The sequence below is a fragment of the Chaetodon auriga genome, chromosome 16, assembly GCF_051107435.1.
Source record: "Chaetodon auriga isolate fChaAug3 chromosome 16, fChaAug3.hap1, whole genome shotgun sequence".
In the NCBI taxonomy this organism is placed as follows: Eukaryota; Metazoa; Chordata; class Actinopteri; order Chaetodontiformes; family Chaetodontidae; genus Chaetodon; species Chaetodon auriga.
Window position 1 is genome coordinate 15018411 of NC_135089.1, and position 18589 is coordinate 15036999.

The following is an 18589-nucleotide window of genomic DNA, read 5'->3' on the forward strand; positions in this document are numbered from 1 at the left end:
GGGCTTCTCATGGGTGCTCATGCACACGTCAGGGCACACAGAGCAGATGGCTGGGGCCTGAGAGAGAGAGAGAGAGAGAGAGAGAGAGAGAGAGACTGAATGAGGGGATGAGTGGGAGAAAATGGGTAGAGGAATGAGCTGACAGAGGAGAGGAATGTCAGAAGAGATGGGGAACCGTTTTGTGGGTTACTCAAAGCGGCACTCCACCAAAGTTCGGGGGAAGTCATGATGGAAAAGAATGACATCCCAACTTTTAGTTCCTATAATAAGCTCCTACAACACTGGATTCTTTACTTCATCTGAGGAGTCTTGATGGCTTCTTTGGTCAGAACCTCCCTGCCTGATGAATGTTTATGTCTTTCAAATGTCACAATCCTTTGGAAAGCTCCTCAAGAGCCACCAAAGACATCATCCAACTCTTTTGGCAATATAATTGGAGCTCCATCCTCTTTGCTTCGGAACTGTACTTCCCCATAGACTGTCAGTCAGACAGTGTGGGTGTCACAGTGACATCACGCCTGGGAGCGATTTTCTGTTGATGTCCTTTAGTTTCTGTAGGTGGCCCTCTTTTCCTCATCCGTTCAGCCAAGATGTCTATCACTGCTCATGCTAGACATGCATTTCTGTGTCAATAAGTTGCTCATGTTGGAAATGTAGATTGCATCGCTTTCTGTGTAACAGAGAATTTTCACCGATAAGAGGGATGAGATAGGATGGAGGGACGCAGAACCCGAGGAATGAAACTAGAGACAGGGAGAATGGTGGCAGAGAGGAAGAGAGAATGTTTTGGGGTAGATGAATAAATGAAGAAAGCTGAGTTATTTTAGAATATGTCTCAGACAGCAAAGACACACTAGAGCAGGGGCAAGAAAAGACTGGTGAACCAAAACCAGAGAGAGGAGGAAGAGGCTCGAGCCCCTTGAATATGCTCAGGGATGGAGAGACAGGCTGTGCCCCTGTGGTTCAGGGGTTAAGTCCATGGATCTCAGCATCCCTGGTTTGAGGCAGGGAACCTTTGTGCATCTCCCCCTCCCTCATTTTCTGTCACTGGAGGGGAAAGGGCACTGAAACAGAGAGAGGGGGGTGAGAGAGGGGTGAGAGAAACAGAGAGTTATCGAAGAGGAATGACTGAAACTGCCAATAGGAAGCATCACCCAAATGCAGACAGCTGGATGAAGGTCAGAAGTCAATCGTCAACTAAACCAACCATTCCTGAAATAAAACAAAGACACCACAGACGATAGTTCCTCTACTGTACGAGGAGGCATTATAGGGAGGTTGGCCACTGATGGTGGGTGATACGGCCTGACTCACCAAGGCTCCCACACCAAACCTAAATAAAAACAACTTCTTTATGGTAGGGAACATGACACCATACACCGAGGCACTGCATACTGCTGTCTAATATCACATACACCAGAGTATTAATATTTACCCTCACACGAACCAAGCAGCCAACCCAAAACCTGAACGATGAGAAGTAAAAAATCCATGTCCACTTTTACTCTCTTGATCATGTTGAACCCTCATTAGTATTTTCACAGAACATTAGTTGAAAGTTACATAGAAACGTGTCTTTTTCTTCTGTCTGCACCTGCTGAACTCGGACATAAAGAGGAGGGGGAAAAAAAGGAGGGATCCAGACAGGAAAGGTGAAGGGATGAAATAAAAAGAAAAGATGGCAGATGAAGAGGTGAGGCTGTGAGGCTGAATATTCACAACGTGCCTTAAGGCCTGAAAAGCCTTGGAGAAGAGATTATGAGAGACCATGGAGGAGTATGGAGTCTGTAATGCAAAATATCTTGCTTAAGTCAATGAAGTGGGGGAGGATGGATGAAAGCAGTGTGAGAGATGAAGGGAAGGATGGAGACATAAGTGAACCGGTGAAAGAGCGATGAATGAATGTGGAGTCATAGAGGAGCCAGTGCGGGATGGCAAACAAAAAACATACAATATTCAGTGTAGGCTCCCACGAACCAGAAAGCATGTAACACATGCGTCCTCTGGGCTGGAGCATAGTAAAACACACAGTTATCATCTTTGGTATCATCCATTCAGGGCCCCAACCCTGTAAATAAATCATATCCATAGAGTGTGTTGAGTATGTTAATCTAATTTTAATGCCATTTAGAAAGATAGAAGGAAGAACGAATGTGACGGCAGCAGTAAATGTAATCATATTAATCATCATGTAAAGATAATGCGGCTGAATAATTGATGCACGTGAAAGCTAGTGGTGTGTGGACCAGAACTGTGGGCTTTGTGACGGTGAAGCTATGTGGGAGTTGTGGTAATGGTATTGCAAGAACGAGATTTCACTGCTGGTGTGTGCGTGCGTGCGTGCGTGCGTGCGTGCGTGCGTGCGTGCGTGCGTGCGTGCGTGCGTGCGTGCGCTCAGGTGTGTTCTGAAGGAAAAAGAATGACGCCTGCATTGTATTTTGGTTTTTTATTCACAGAGGAAATGATTTTAAACGTGACATGAACATGCACAGAGAGCATTTATGGTTTGTGCCTGGTGTGAGGTAGGAAATATGAGTGTGTGTGTGTGTGTGTGTGTGTGTGTGAACGATAGCCAGTACTATGGATGTGCCTGCCAAACATCATTTACTGTTGTGGTGCCAAGAAACGGTAGCCTTTGTGTGACGACAAACTGCCCCAATCCGATTTGGCCGGGGATGCTCCCTCTCTTTCCCTCTCTCTCTCTTTTCCTTTTATTTTTTGTGTATCTGGGCCTTTTTCTCAATATACTACTTTTTTTTTCCCCTCTCTGCATTGCCTTTACTCCATCTGCTTGTTTTTCTCCTCTCCTGTCCATTTTCTCTCCCTAAAATCCCCCTGTGATGCCGCGCTGAGTTGTTGAGACAGGGAAAGAGAAAAAAAACACTCTTTTGTTCATCAAATTTCCACACCACCCTTTGGAACTGAAAGATAATCTCATCAACAATGAACAGTTACTATGAATACCATAACATGCCAAATTGGCACCAGTTTGACCCTTTTTATAACTCCGCTTTTGCCATGCATCAGTACCGTAGCTACCTGCAGTGAAATGTGTGTGTGTTTCCTCCAATTGAAGAGGATTCTGCATGTCCTGAAATGGTCTAGCGGCTTGTCGCGTATAGAAAGAAACATTTCCCTAAATCCCTGCATGTACAGTATACAGTAAATATGGTGACATTTATGTAACAGCATTATTCAGCTCCTCTGCTCAAATTTTCCAGACTGTGTGGGCTTCATAACTCTCCTGTAACCCCCAGAAACTGCTGATGAAAAGCATTTTAACAGTTTGATAGTCCAGCTGATGCTGTGATATTAATAGTGAAATGTGGCCCAATATGTAAAATGATAATAGCAGCAGCAGTTTCAGCGGCGGCAGAATGGTCTAGCAATTATGAAGTCAGTCTGTCAAGCGAAAAGTTTGCAGCGTGGATGCTGGTGTGTAGATATGAACATGTAAAAGATTGGAAACGTTTGATTAGACTGGTTATACTCCATCTCTCTGATCGCTTAAACTCCATTTCCAACGTTCCAGTGAGAGCTGAGTATCAGTCCTATAGAACTAAGTGATTTCACAAACTGTCAGGACGAGCCTTCATTTAATCCTACAGCTTTTGGGTGAAGGAGGATGACAACTTCTTGACACAGACACTAGGAGAGTGTTCTGCCGTCTCTGCAGTGAATGAACTGAGATTTGGGTGATTCATCCTCAGGTCTGCTCTAACAGTGTTTATGCTCAGTCGGGGTTGGGGGTGGGGGGGTGGTCCTCTGCTTGTTTTAAAAACGCAGGATGACACAGTGAGCCCACCATGCATTATTCAGCTCACAGCAGAACCTTCCAACAGAGCCTCAGTTTCATTACAGAATCACCAAGTATGACAAATCCTAGTTGAGAGAAAACCATCTAAAAGCACCGTCATATTTATGAATAGACGATGCCGACGCAGTTTGAACAACGCTGCAAAACATATTTTTTTACTTAACTTTCCAAAAAACTAGTCCGATTAGGATATTTAGAAAAAACGTTGAATGAGAGACTCAGAGGGCCAGTTAAACAGCAGTTGGCTGGGGTAAGTGGCACAGAAATAGTTGTAATGAATTGCTTAGCAAAGTTGTGGTATATCTAAGAAACAAGGCACGCTTCCACCTAAATGTGCTGTTTCAGGAGCACAAAAGATTTCAACATTTTCAGTGTGCATCTACAGTAGAATCAGGTCTGCGTTAAAGCTGCAGTGGGTAACTTGTATAAAAGTAATTTTTTGGCTCAATTGGTCCCTCCTACTGCTCCTACTGCGATTTGTCCATCTGCACCAATAACTAACACAAATACTTTTCACCAAATTTGATATAAATCTTTAAATCCTCTAAACTAAGAGACAAATGGACAATGCTGCAGGACTGAATGCCCCATGTCCTTTGCAGCTATTAAATCTGCATGAGTCACTCTCTGGCATTGGTTGCTAATGAGAAGACATTGGTTGGTCTTGCAGTGTTTTTCGCAGTGCTCTTGTGTCGTTTCTGTTAATGGGTGGGAACGCTTTGTAAATCTGACGAGTTTCTTACGATCTTGCTGAAATCTGTACTGGTTTCAGCAGCAGCCTGATAGAAGACAGCTCCAGTAAATCAATCATGCCCCAACAGGCGCTGCGCTGACGCAAATACGCGCTCCTGTCAGTGAATCCATAAATCGTCAACAGTTCACGTGCACACGTTATGTGGCCATATGGTTCATGCTCTTCTGACTTTGCTCACGCTCTGCTGTTCAGCACACCTGCTCATATGTCTCACACACGATGATAAACCAACACACACTCAATGTTTTATGCTCTCTGAACACTGGCTGTTGAAGGAGGTGCACCGACTGTTATCTCTGCAGGGAGCGGGCCGGTCTTCATAGGGATGTCTGCGTGATGGTGATGTCACTGTGCTGCTCTGCTTCTGGTTGGTGCAGAGTTACAGTTGTCACCCTCTCATCACGGTCTCATATTCACATGTTCACACATTCACGTACACATGCACGCTGTGAAACACACAAACATTTGTTTCAACTGAGGAATCCCCGACTCCAAACCTCCCTCCCCTCTCCGAAGCCCGCAGTGGCATCCCGAGCTATTTATAGCACTCGCTGGTTTACATTAGTCTGTTCTTTTCAGCCTTTATGTAATTTGTCTCTTACTTACCTCAGGGGTACAAAGTGATCTGTGTGTGTCTGACCGCTGTGTCACCACATGAATCGTTTACATAAGAATCTAATAAATACATGCAAAGAAATGCTCGAAGCAGTGCCAGCGTCATGGGGCAGGTGTAACAGACTTTATGAAACACAGTTTTATTGTTTTATTCACTATTCATATCCTCACAGCTTCTTGATTGCTGAGAAGAGATTTGTATATTTCACTTCATACCATACAATCCCAGTATTGTTGAGCTTTCAATATAGTTTCCTTTTTATTAGACATTTGATAAAAAAAAGCAGTATGACAATCACATACACCAGTTATAAAGGTCTTATAGTTTTCTGTCACTTTCTAGAGTTGTATGCAGTTTAATTTACTGTCAGCCTGCTGTTCACCATCTTACTTACTGGATAGAGTTGCAACTATTTAATTAATAATTTCTTTTAAGATAAACTGGCCAAAATTCTCTGATTCCAGCTTCCATAATGTGGACATTTCCTGTGTTTTTACTCCTTTATGACAGTAAACTGAATATCTTTGCCTTATGGACAAAACAAGACGTTTGAGGACATCATCTTGAGCTTTGGGAAACACCGATCAACATTTTTCAACATTTTCTGACATTTTCTAGACCAAACAACTATTGATTAATCAAGAAAATAATGTACAGACTAATAGACAATGAAAATAATCACCAGTCGCAGCCCTAGTATTGGACAATAAATTTTTGCCGTAATGTAGGGGCTGTATACCATTGAATGGATTCATGGTAATCTGTGGAGTAGTTGAGATATTTCACTAAAAAACACAAATGGGAACCTCATGCAAGAGGAAACGTCAGGGGATCTCCAAAGTCCTAAGGATTCATCCTCAGGGAACCATGAAAGCCCAAAATTTCACTGTAATCCATCGAAAAGTTGTTGAACATGCATACATACATGTCCGTTCGTCCGTTGCTGTCGCTCACAGTGTCTCCCTTTCAAACTGTGCGTCATCTTTGCAGGTTGCGCATTACACTCGTAAACTGTAGAAATGTCTGCCTGCCTCTTCTGAGCGACACAGCTTGCTCCTGAGTCATCTGATGGTAGCAGTCGTGACCATAAAGTATATACTTGTTAGTCATCTTCTCTTTCTCTCACCCCTCCACAACTTCCTCCCAAGGCCGTTTCTCTCCCCACAAGGTTTATGTGTTTAATAACGTTACCAGGAAGATGTGGAATAAAAAAGAAGGTTTCAACCTGGATGTGTGGGCTAAAGGAGGTGTGCATTAACAGTTTATCTCCCCTGTCTTTTTCTCTCTGCCATCATCTCTTCACACTTCTCTCTCCCATCTCCTTCTCTCTTTCTGATCTGTCTTCATCTGTTCTGCTGTCCCTCGCCCTCTTTCCATGCAGGGGATGAAGTGGTTTGGCAGTATGTCCCTCAGCAGCAAAAGGAGTAAGAGGAGGAGTAGAAGGAGCAGCAGTTGGAGCAGCAGCACTGGCAGTAATAGTGTGCTGCTGTCGCTGGCTCTCCTGGTGGCGGTGACCCTGATTGCAGACCCCGTGGCAGCTCAAAAGCAGCGGACTGGCGGCGGCTCAGAAAAAGTGCCAGTCCTGAACATTGCGGTGATCCTGGGACGCACGCGCTACATCTCAGACCGGGACATCCGGGCGCTGTGGAGCAAGGAGGACCCCATCGATGTCAACGTGGTCACACTGCTGGTCAACGAGACCGACCCGAAGAGCATCATCACGCACATGTGCGACCTGATGTCCGGGACCAAGATCCACGGCGTGGTGTTTGGGGATGGCACCGACCAGGAGGCCATCGCCCAGATTTTGGATTTTATTTCCTCGCAGACGCTCATACCCATCCTGGGCATCCACGGAGGGTCGTCCATGATCATGGCTGATAAGGTATGGAGCGGTGTGTGGAGGATCACGGGTGGATGAGTGATTGCTGGAAGAATGTTTGACTACTTGTTGTTGATGAATGGATGGAGTTGCGCTAAGCCAGGTGGGATATGGAGTAGACTGAATGGCTGAATGGTGGAATTAAAAATGCTTAATCAAGAAACCCAAGTGCGCACTCACTTATAAGCTGCTACATATTTGGCTGCTGGAGCTGTCTAAAGCCTGTAAAATGGTACTAATATCTTATCATGCTATCAGATTGGAGGGAAGCCTTGCCAGTTAGCTCAAATATCAGTGTAGCTGTTGTCCATAGAAAGAAAAAGAGAGAGAGACCAGGCCAGCAATGGTGGGTAGAGATAATGTGGAGGAAGCAAAAGGGGGTGTGAGGATGAGTTAAGTATCTGCGGCTGGAGGAATGGCTGGAAGAAGAGAGTATTTTAAAATCAGGCAGAGAACAGAAGAGGGAAGAAGAATGGATGGCTAAATGAGGAAAGGGTGAGCAGTGGGTGTTTTAATAGTTTGGCTAACAGCGAGCTGCGTGGTGCAGCGAGCTGTAATCTTGGAAGTCTCCATTCACGGCGCAGGATTCCCTCAGACAAGGCAAGGGTCCTGATTGGCTCTCACATTTGAATAGGCGACGTCCCTCGCCTGCCAATCACTTTGAACTTTGAATAGGAATAGATGAGCAGCAGATGATACGGTGGATTCATGAGCCAGTGCTTAGCTCCTGGGATTCATCACAGTCACAATGGGGATAGTCTTATCTGTGTTATTTGCCCAGAAGATCAAAGAAGGCTTTCCCGATGCTACATATAGCATTTTCAATGTGGCATTGTCAAGTTATTGACAGGTACACTATCCTGGTGTAATTATTGTAAACATATGGTATTATCCAATGAGTTGGTCTTTTTTTAAAATTAGAACCACAGTTTTTTAGTGTCTCTCCCACAAACTAGTGTGTGTCTGACTTTTCTGTCACTTTCCTGAAGAGGATAAATGATTTTCCTATAAACCTCTCTTTTTCACAAATCTTTAGCTCCAGTTGCAATGAAAGAGTAGCGTCCTTCCTCCTATTTCATGCTATAAAGCAATCTCTCGCTCAGGCAGTCCAGCAGATTTCTCACCAAATCCGACCCTGTGGCCCAGAATAAAACCTGGAGTGTCGAGGTCGCCGAGGCTGGAGAACCTCTCAGCGATGATCTTGTTTGTTTACAGTAAATATACAAATGCCTTAAAGTTACTGTGGTAATGGTTTATTGATCCTGTAATGCTACACGTGGCACCTTTTAAGCAGAGGAGGGGAGGGCAGGGGAGGGGAGGGGAGGGAAGAAGAGGAGGGAGGAGGTGAGTGCTGAAATAGAGGAGGTGTAGAGAGGAAGCAGAGAAATGAAGGGGTGAGAGATAATCCCTCATCTTGACCAGAGGCGAAGCTGAGTGGAGGGGAATTACAAAATGTCCTGATTGGCACCTGCCACACACCACCTATTTCAGCAGTGTGTGCACACGCACACGCACACGCACACGCACACACACACACCTCATGTCCCCTGTCAGCGAGTGTCATTGAAACAGCGGCGATTCAGCTCCTTGACAGTGGGAGTGTTTCCTCTGCAGGAGCAGATGAGGAGAAAATAATCCACTTTAAAGTGCTCCACCCACCACTTTGTCTTCTCTTTGTTTTCTTTCTCACGTTTCCGTTCTTTCCTCCCAACGTATCTGTCTATCTGCGTTATCTTCTGAGCCACATGCGCTCCTCACTCCTCACGCTATGCGAAGTCGTCTACCTTTCACCACACTAGAGCTCTTACAGAGCGTGTATGCCTCCGGGTTAAGGTATCATGTATGTTGTTAATGCCTCTTCATCTTCCTTTTTTAGCCTCCTTTGGCTTACACAACATATTTTGAGCCTCTGAGCAATGGGTGAAGTTTATAGTCATTGTTAATAAGGTGTTTTGTGGAATATTTTGGAGATGCAGTGTTTTCAGCACCCGAATTGCCAGAATAAATGTTGGCAGTTTTCAGTTTCATGCTGCGACAATGCTGTGGTCAAGGTCTGGTTTGGTTTTAGGTACAAAATCCGCTTGGATTAGGAAAAGACCACGGTTTGGCTTAAAATCCTCAGTTGTCTCGCTGAGCTGTCGTGTCACCACCATCGCCTGAAGAGAAACATACATGTACCAGTAATCTGTACTACATCACTGCCATACCTGCTGCGGAAGAGCTGATATGTGTGAAACATACTAATTTAAAGTATGGTGTGCAGAAACGTTCAATGCCAACATTTTATTCTGGCGACTGCGCAGAGCAGTTACTGTACTGTGTATCAGAGGACGCTGTAGAGGCTGATCATGGTTGGTTTCGCCTGATTTTGAATAATATCTCAAAGGAAATCAAAGCTGGAGGTTTGGTCACGGTCAAAGATGTGCGAGTGAATGTAGAAGTCAAAACTATCCAAACGTTAAAAAAGAGATTTAATTTAGCACCCGACATCTGCGGTGCCCCAGCTAAATGCTGAAATATATGATATATATGTATGTATATGATATATAATATATGATATATGTGCATATTAATACATGTTAGGCTGCATAATTGTCTACATGATTAGAGGTCCTGGCATCACTTGTATACTCCGAATCTGCAGGATAATGGCTGTGATGATGTTAACTGTGTGATATCCACCTTCACCCCCCCCACCACACACACAAAAAGAGCTAAATCTGTTTAATGAGTGCTGCAGTGTGTTGCCATCCCAAACAGGGATTAGGATTCTTCAAGTGTCCTCTGCTGTATCCTCTCCTTGAATGGTTTACATAGTCTTTTACCCTCCTTTCAAAGTTTATATAACTCTGTAGGTTAAGGTTTATACGGTTACCCTCTGAAATGTGTGTAGCAGAGTCTTCCTGCCGCCTTGTTCCGTGCAGATTTTTGCTAATCCTCATGTGAAATATGAGGAGAAGCTCGCCTCCAATGATTACGCCTTGTAAGACCCTCGGTGTGTTTGTCTATTCACGATTACGCCTTCATTCTTGTGTGTGCCTAGACGTGTGTGAAATTTCCCTGCGTATATATGCTTTAATGCCTTGGCGTGCACTGAATGTACTTTTACTTTGTGTGCATGGTTCCTTTGCCCGTCACTTGGAGGCTAAATCTCTTGGTGCTGATGACTTCCAGTCAAAGCCGTTTCATGTCAACCCCTAGAGAATACTATCTGAGAGCTCCCCCATTTCAAAATAAAACCCAAAACACTAAATGCTATTTACGCCTCGACTCCTCTCTTTCTTTCTTTCTTTCTTTCTTTCTTTCTTTCTTTCTTTCTTTCTTTCTTTTATCCCCTCCTTGTGTTGTCCCTCTGCCCATCTCTCTGTCCTTCTCTCTCATCTTTCATTCTTGCTTGTTAATGAGATAAATGTTGCAGTATCTCCCCGTGTCCGTCCCTTCCATACATCTCTCAGCCTTTGTTGAATAATGCATCACTTGCCTGTATTGAAAAGAATACATTATTGATTAAGGGAAGAAATGTCTTCCCTGGTTGCATTCTCAGCAATTCAGCTCGAAGGTGCCACCCTGGTAGCTCCTTAAACCTGGGTGTGTTTTGTAATATTTTGATTTCATTGCTGACTTTTCTCCCCTTCACACCTTATTTCTTCAAGCTTCTGTTGCTTTTGTTCTGTCCTTTCTGTCTTGCATCAACTTCTCATCCTCTTAACCGCTGTAATTGTGTGGGTGGATGTCTGGCCGGCTTGTTGATTGGCTTCGTGTCATTCTCACGCTAAATGGTTATCGACTTGCTCAAAGGTCAATAATGGCATCTGGATCATGTCGGTCAGAAACATGGTTCTCTCTCTGTATTTCTTAAGTCTAAGTCAGAGTCTGCTCGGAGTCAGAGCCGCCTATTGACACGTCCAGTCTGATTTGTCTGATATCCTCTGCTCCTGCGGCGGCTGTTTTCTTTTTCTCTTTATTTTTTGGAGCACGGCTCGTGAATTTAATCATGGCCTGTGTGCACCAGATGTGCTAACAGCAGCCTTGGGAGATGTCCCTCTCTGTTGTGCTTCTTGAAGAGAAAACTAACTCTTTGGAAAGTAACACAAAAAGTGTTCAAAGAGTCGGAAAATATTGTGATGCTCTTTAATGTTTCTCTGCACTGTAACACTGCAGGTGTGTGTGTGTGTATGTGTGTGTGTGTTGTGCACAATGCAGCATCTCCATGTTGTACCTGGTGATATCACCAGGTACAACATGGAGATGCACACATGGTAGTTCTCCTTCAGTGTTCATCCCTTGAGCGTCTTAAACAAATGACACTTCATTTCGATGGGTTAATTAATAATTTATTCGGTGATTCAAACAAATTCATGAATATTAATGAACAAATAATGACATGTACATGTCTGATGCTTAGTGGGGCACAGGCATGACTCCAAGATTAGTCCTCTGACACCCCCCCCCCCCCCCCCAAAAAAAAAAAAAAAAAAAGAAAAAGAAAAAGAAAAACCAAAGAGATTTTTCTGTTCTGTCTGATTTTTCAGTGGTCTCTAATTGGGAATAAGTCACTTAAAGACAAAGTACAAGCAGTAAAATAATCTTGCTGCCAACTAGTGATGACTCTTAATAATAATAGTACATTTTATTCATAAAGTGCTGTTTAAGATACTAAAAACATGCTTCACATGACAAGTAGATAAGGGAGAAAAAAAAGACACTGGACATCATGCTCTATGGATCAGTGAAGAAAGCGTACACTCATTTGTCCATTAGTCCAGTGCAACGTCAGAGGGCTGTGGTTGATTACCTGGCTGCTGTGACAGCTTCAACAGATTCAACCCATGGACGTCAGTGCAGAAATGCTTTTCCTCAGTGCAAGAGTCAATGCAGAGCAGCTCTCAATATTCCAGTACAATATAATAGAAGGCATTTTTAGCCCTTTACATTATATTTGCTTCAAAATTCAGCCTGACATTATGCATTATGTGTTAGCTGGTTTCTCGTTTTGTGTTGTTTTGCCCAACCAAAGTCAATACCCGCCTTCTCCGGTCCACATGACATTGAACCCCCCCATTGCTCCCAGTGGTTAGACCAGTGCCCACCATCGATGGGTGAATGAGAGGCACTCAACGGCTTTTTGATAAAAACCTGGTTTTAGTTGACGTGGAAGCCGTCGGAGCGATTGCTATCACATCGATCGAACGCTGACGGAAGAGTTATTTGTGAACAGTAAGTCGATATGTCATATGTCAATATGTGCATCGATGATAAACAGGGATAGCTCGCATCAGCCGCTGTCACTCAGTGTTTCCATTTAACTAATTAAACAATGACGCACAAACACAGATTCAGCATGCCCGAGCCGCCACTGTTTTTATGTAATTTATTGATCCTTAGTGGTGAGACCTGTCGAGAGATCCCAGTGTTTTCTGATCATGATAAACTCTGTGTGTGTGTGTGTGTGTGTGTGTACCTGTGTCATGGCGGCTGGTGGCTGGAGGCTTGTGTCTGAAAAAGTTTTTCATACCAACTAACCACACAGACGTAACTGCCAGCATTAATGTAGCAGATCCAAACATTTGTGTGTGCGTGTGTTTGTGGTGTTATTGTGATCAAAGGACATTATTCATCCATCCCTGTTGTTGTCTCCCCTCAGGCGGTATAATTACACACACACACACACACACACATACACACACACACACACACACACACGCAAGCACTCTGATGTTGTTGCCTGCTCGTGTCAAACAGCAAATCAGAGCGGAAGGGAGGGACAGAGCGAGAGACTGAGCGAGTGGATGGAAATAACATTTTATGACATCATTTATGAGTTTGTCCAATTATCGCGTGGAGACGTCTGTTTTGTTTGGCTTAAATCACACTGTCATTTGACTGGAGCATCTTCAGCCTGCTTAACCGAAGGGCCTGCCGCGATGTCACACACCTCATAAAGCTGCATGTGTTTTGGTACTGTGCGTGTGTGTGTGTGTGTGTGTATGTGCATGCACTCTATCAATATGTTGTCAACAAAGGCGATCTGTAATTGCGTGTCTGTAATTGGCTGTGAGTGTGTGTGTGTGTGTGTGTGTGGGCCTGCCCGTGTGGACTACGATAATGACATCACTGGGGTGTTGTCAGATATCCTATTACCCCCCGACTGTCCTCAATGAGATTCCCATGGCAACACTTTACTTGTTATCTGTGCTTGTTTTGAATTTTTGGTGTGTGCGGCGTTGGTGTGGTGCGCTGGTATACAACACTGTCCGTACATCACTGAACATGAAAACAGTCATGTGTGCATGCGGGCGTGTGCAGCTACTGTATGTTTCAGAGTGTGTACTCCAATAGCTGGATGCAGCTGTCTTGCAGATGAGGAATGGCCCCTCACTTCTCAAAGGGAATCGATTTGAATGAATATGTGGGGCCAGAGGAAATAGAGCTGTTAGCGCTTTTTATGAGTGTATTTCCCTCTTTCCCCCTTCTTCTCCCTCTTCTTCTTGGCTTTCCCTGATGGCGTCTGTTCCAAAGTATAGAAAGTTTTGGCCTTACTTTCCCTATTCCCAGCTCTGGACCCACTCTCTTCCTGCTTCTCTTCTCCTCCTCTCTGTGTGTCCTCGGCTCTTTCTCCCTCCTTCTCCTCCTCGCAGTGACTGTCACTCCCTCCCTCGGTCTCTCAGGAGAGCCTCAGTTTCAGCCCCGGGAACAGCAGCAGCGTGTACAGAGATTGCAGCAACATGAGCACACACACACACACACACACACACACACACACACACACACACACACACACACACACACACAAACAGTTGCATATTACACAAGCATACAGATGCTTGCAAAAGAAGAGTGCTTTTTAACAGTGTCAGCTGTAGCCAGGTAGACCAGTCAGGTCAGGCGCTGTAAAAGCCCTTTTCTGTAATAAAATCAAGTGGATGGGTAGCCCTGGCACGGTAAAAACAAAAGTTATGACCCATACCATCCGAGGCATCTTTTCCACTCTTAAATTAATTGACAAAGGCCCGGGATGGAAGGACTGACACCGCGTTATGTGATAGCTAAACAGGAATATAAATTGATTTTGATGTTGTACTCGTGTAGGCATTTACTTTAGTCTTTAATCTCCTTACGTACTTCATCTTCTCCATTTTATCCCTCTGCTGCTACTTAGTCCTCTTTTTTTTTTCCGCAGTTGTCTTCTCCCACTGAATGAATCACGCTCTTTTTTGCAGAGGCCCCCCTCCTGCAGGGAAAGATGCTCTCATAATGCTCTGTCCATGCTCAGCATGCTTAAGACGGCGTGCGGGAATCGATCAGGCCCGGAGCATCTGCATGCAGGTTCAACAGTATAACGCTGCTACATTAACATCTACTCAGACTATTTGTTCAGTGCTGGTGCCATTATTACCATACAAGTGTTTTTGTGTGTACCAGCTAGGACGCATTGTCAGTCCGTGGCGTCGTTACAAGGATAAACAAACAACAGCCTGGCTAACATCAGACTAATCCCCTCGTCTGTTTGTCTTGTGTGCGTTTGTGCCTCTGTGTACGATCGACTGACAAACCCCTTTGTACCTGTGTGCGTTTTTGGTTGGGTGTGTCTATCCATCTTATTTTTTTGTGTGTTTCTCGTTGATTAACCCAAGTGTCTCAGCAGTAAATTGAATTTCTGATCTGCTTGACTCGACTCTTGTCAGCCACCATAAGCCGACAGAAATACCCTACAATAAATATAACATGAGCTCGGCGACCGAGAGACTGAAGAGGCACACAGAGACTAACACAGCTATCACAGCTTTGGAGGAGAGAATTTTGTCATCTCAGCTTAAGCCTGACTAATATACAGATAACACATGCATGCAGTTGCTGGCTGCGAAAGTCTTTTCATTCCTCATCTTTGTGTCACGAGGCAATTGCATCAATGCGAGTATAAATGCATAAAGCTCCGGCTGCTGAAGCCCTCAAAGAAACATTTGGTCTTTTTCTGAATGTTGAAATTTCATGACTAAATTGTCTATGTGCCGTTTTTAAGCTGCAGAACCTCCGTGGATTTTAATTCTTGGTACTGCAAACTGCTTCATTATGAGCGACAGCTACTTATTAACTGGAAGCATCTTTCAGGAGGACTTGTCAATCACGGTTATGGTGGAGAGGAGAGGGAGACCGAGATGTGAGTGAGAGGTTGATTTCTCAGTCCGTATTATCACCACCTACTGTCACTCATGCGCCTGAGATACACACAGATAAATATCAACTAACTTTGCCCTGGGGATGTTTATCCGATGGCTTATTTATGTTGACATGAATATGTAACACTAAACGCAACACTCCATTGATTTCATCCACCCTGACGATCAGAGGGGAAGTCTGGATTGACAGCTTGTTCAGGATGGATGGCTGAAAGAGATTTTCTGGTAGTGTTAAGGGTTATAAAGTCACCGCTCCCACAGGCCTGCAGCAGCAGCCACTGTGAAATATGTGACTCCGTATGCGGACCGATCCCCAACAAGTCCTGTGGGTGGTGTGATACAGTGACAGAAGCCAGGGACAAAGAGAGAAAAAGAGGTAGAGGCTCTTTGTTCTGACATGCACGCATGAGCCCAGTTTCCTAACTGGATCAGGAATCAGGTGCATTAACACCTTGCCTTTTTGTTAAATGTGAGCATATTCACACAAAATCATCTTCATCAGCAAGTGTGTGATTTAATACCTTTTCTATCATCAGCCCCAGATGTTATTCAAAAGTGGAACAATGGACCCTTTTGTCCGACCGTCCTTTAATTTGAATATTTTTTGGAACACCGTTAAAATCTACACATTCAATGAAATTTATATTGTAAAAAACACACAAAAAACCAGCAAACCTGGAATGAACGGCGGACAGAACATCTCAAAATTAACAATGAAAAGTGCCCTGAAGTGATGCGAACTTTGCTGAAAGAGACTTATGACCTGCCAGTCAGAGTTTAAAGCATAAAGACAGGAAGAATACAGTGTCTTATTGGCTCTACCTATACTAGGCTAGCTGATTCAGCTGCTGCACTAGCAAATGTTGTTGTATGAGAGTTATACAATCTCCTTTATAGCTTCTCAACCTGAGAGCAATTTAAATTTAGGATGGCAGCCATGGGAGGGCAGCTCGGCTGTTCGGGGCTTTGGACCACAACACCAGTAATAAGGAGGGAAACCTGGGAGCCTTTAATACACACACTTGGTTATTAGAAATCCTGTATGAGGTCAGGAAGGCTTGATTGTGCTGAGTGATACAACGCGCACAGACATGAGTATCTTCATCCTCTGCTGTCTGCGCGCTCATTCCTGTCTCTGGTGCAGCATGCGGTGCAGCATAGCGTCCTTGTTCTGTGATTATTGGTGCAGTCCATTCATTTCTGCAGCGATTCTTTAAAACCGCTCGACGACGTCTTCCCTTTGAGCTGCTTTGGGATTTTGAATAAAAACGCACCGTGCTGGGAGGTCAGACTGCAGTCACTTTAAGTTTGATCTAATTAAATTAGCCGCCAAAAAATGGACCTCCCACTCCTCAAACTTCATCTCCGAGAACGAGGAGGGTTGGAAGATAGGTGGTGGGGGGGTGATAGATGGGACAGGAGGTATTTTGTTGAGGTTTATCTGAGAAAATGTTTAAATAGGTCATTGTGAATTAGTGGCAAAGGCTCAGCTTTCATTTGGGGGCTATAACTGCCCTGTTTTTGAGCGTAGCGCAGGCTATCAGACCGGGTCTTCCTGCATTCCTGTGCGCCTTTCTTCGCCTCTCCTCATCTCCTCCTCTCATCTGCATTCCACATCTAATCTCCAAAGTGTATCTGTCCTCCTTTCTCTCTTTCTTCTCCCATCGCGGCGCGTTTGAAGATTGAAGTGAGAGATTTCTGCTCCTATATATTGCAGCCATGTCGAAAGGAGTTGGCAACAGCTGCACCCCACACTCCCTGTCCTCTCTGCACACATCCATGCACACTCACACTCTCACACACACACAGCACTTCACAAAGCTGTGCCCCTTGCCCTCCACTGCTTTAGGTTTCAGGAACAGAGTGTTTGATTCCGCTCTCACGTCTTTAATGGCACTGCTTTTTTTTTCTATCTTTCCCTCCATTTCTTTCCCTTCTACTCCAGCTATTTCTGACTTAAAAGAACACACACACACACACACGCACACACGCACACACAATCACGCAGAGTCACACAGAAATGCTGTTGCCAGATTACTCCGCAGTGTCTGCAGTGAACGAGCACAATCACGTTAGACTAGGGCTGGCTCGCTTCTCTCGCCTGCTCACTGCATCCTGTGTAGAGCTGCTCTAGCGTTGCTACACAATTCCATTAAAATGGACCATAGTCTCTCCCTTAGCGTTAGCGTAGTGTAGCCTAGCCCAGCACTGCACCATGTTGGAGGCAGTGAGCTGTGCTAAAAGACAGGGAAAGGAGAGATGCAGGCAGTGAGAGTGACATGAATTAAATATCCCTCCAACGAGCCTCTTCCTTGTTTCACTCGTCTCTCCATTATGATGGAAAGCCCCCCGGAGCATGAAGTCAACCTTAATTGTTCTGAAGTAGCGGGCTAGATGGGCGCAAGGATGGATGGATGGATGAAAGGGTGGATGGGAAAGAGGGGACGACTTGTAAGAACGTCCCTGTGTGACAAGCAGCGAACAAGCTGCGAGCACCGTGGGGGGCTCTCAGGAAAATGGCATTATTCATGTTTTATTGGCACACTCAGTTTATTTGTCTCTCTCTCTCACTCACTTTCTCAGTCCACGTACAGCCAGCACTTTGCTCTTAAAACTTCTGCTTTGAAAAAAAAAAAAAAAAAAAAAAAAGGATGCTGCATCACATCCATTAACATGAAAGACAACTTAAGAGGTCGTGTCGAGCCTGACGGGAAACTGGAATGTCCTTGCGTCTGACTGTCAAGCGAAAGCCACGCGTGCTTCACATCTGCAAACTTTAACCCTCTAGACCTGAAGGTAACAGAGAATTAATGGCCTCAGCTCACGCTTGCATCCATCCTTTGGCGACTTGTGTGTTTTAACTTGTCGCACCTAATGTTTTACATGGGCCTTTCGTGTGTTAAGGTATGAAGCATGTACGTTGCGCGTGAAAATGTGACATAGTTTGCAATAAGCCAGCCTGACAGCTACATGATTTGTAAGTATTCTGCAGGACACCGTTATGCAGTAGCTGATAAAGTAGGCTTCAATGGCTACGAACGTGTCCCTCTACATTTTTGTCTTCCCAGTCTAAATGCTGCAGTGAACGACTTTTTGGAGAGGACTATTTTTAGTTTTCAGGTCATTTGCAACTTGTCTCAGCACTCTTGGTTCTTTTAACTGCAGAGTCCTTAATATGAAGTCCTTAAAGTGTCGTGTCGCATCATGTAACTGACGTAGCGCAGTGAGCTCTTTGCTTTTAGATTGTAGTGTTGTGGAATTCAGCTGACTTCAAAGATAGAGGGAAGAGAATGGGGACAACGGAGGAGTGACTCAACAGCTTTCCCCTGGAAAGAAGCGACAG

The 18589-nt window shown here is 44.5% G+C and overlaps 1 protein-coding gene across 1 annotated transcript in view; it reads left to right on the forward strand.

The window, feature by feature from the left end:
* The window catches only part of grin2aa (glutamate receptor, ionotropic, N-methyl D-aspartate 2A, a), a 131897-nt gene that overhangs the window by 3104 nt on the left and 110204 nt on the right, over positions 1–18589 (forward strand). The window contains exon 2 of the mRNA XM_076751931.1: positions 6569–7072. Within this exon, the coding sequence (XP_076608046.1) occupies positions 6572–7072 (501 nt within the window). The 5' untranslated portion in view covers positions 6569–6571. The remainder of the gene's footprint in view (positions 1–6568; positions 7073–18589) is intronic.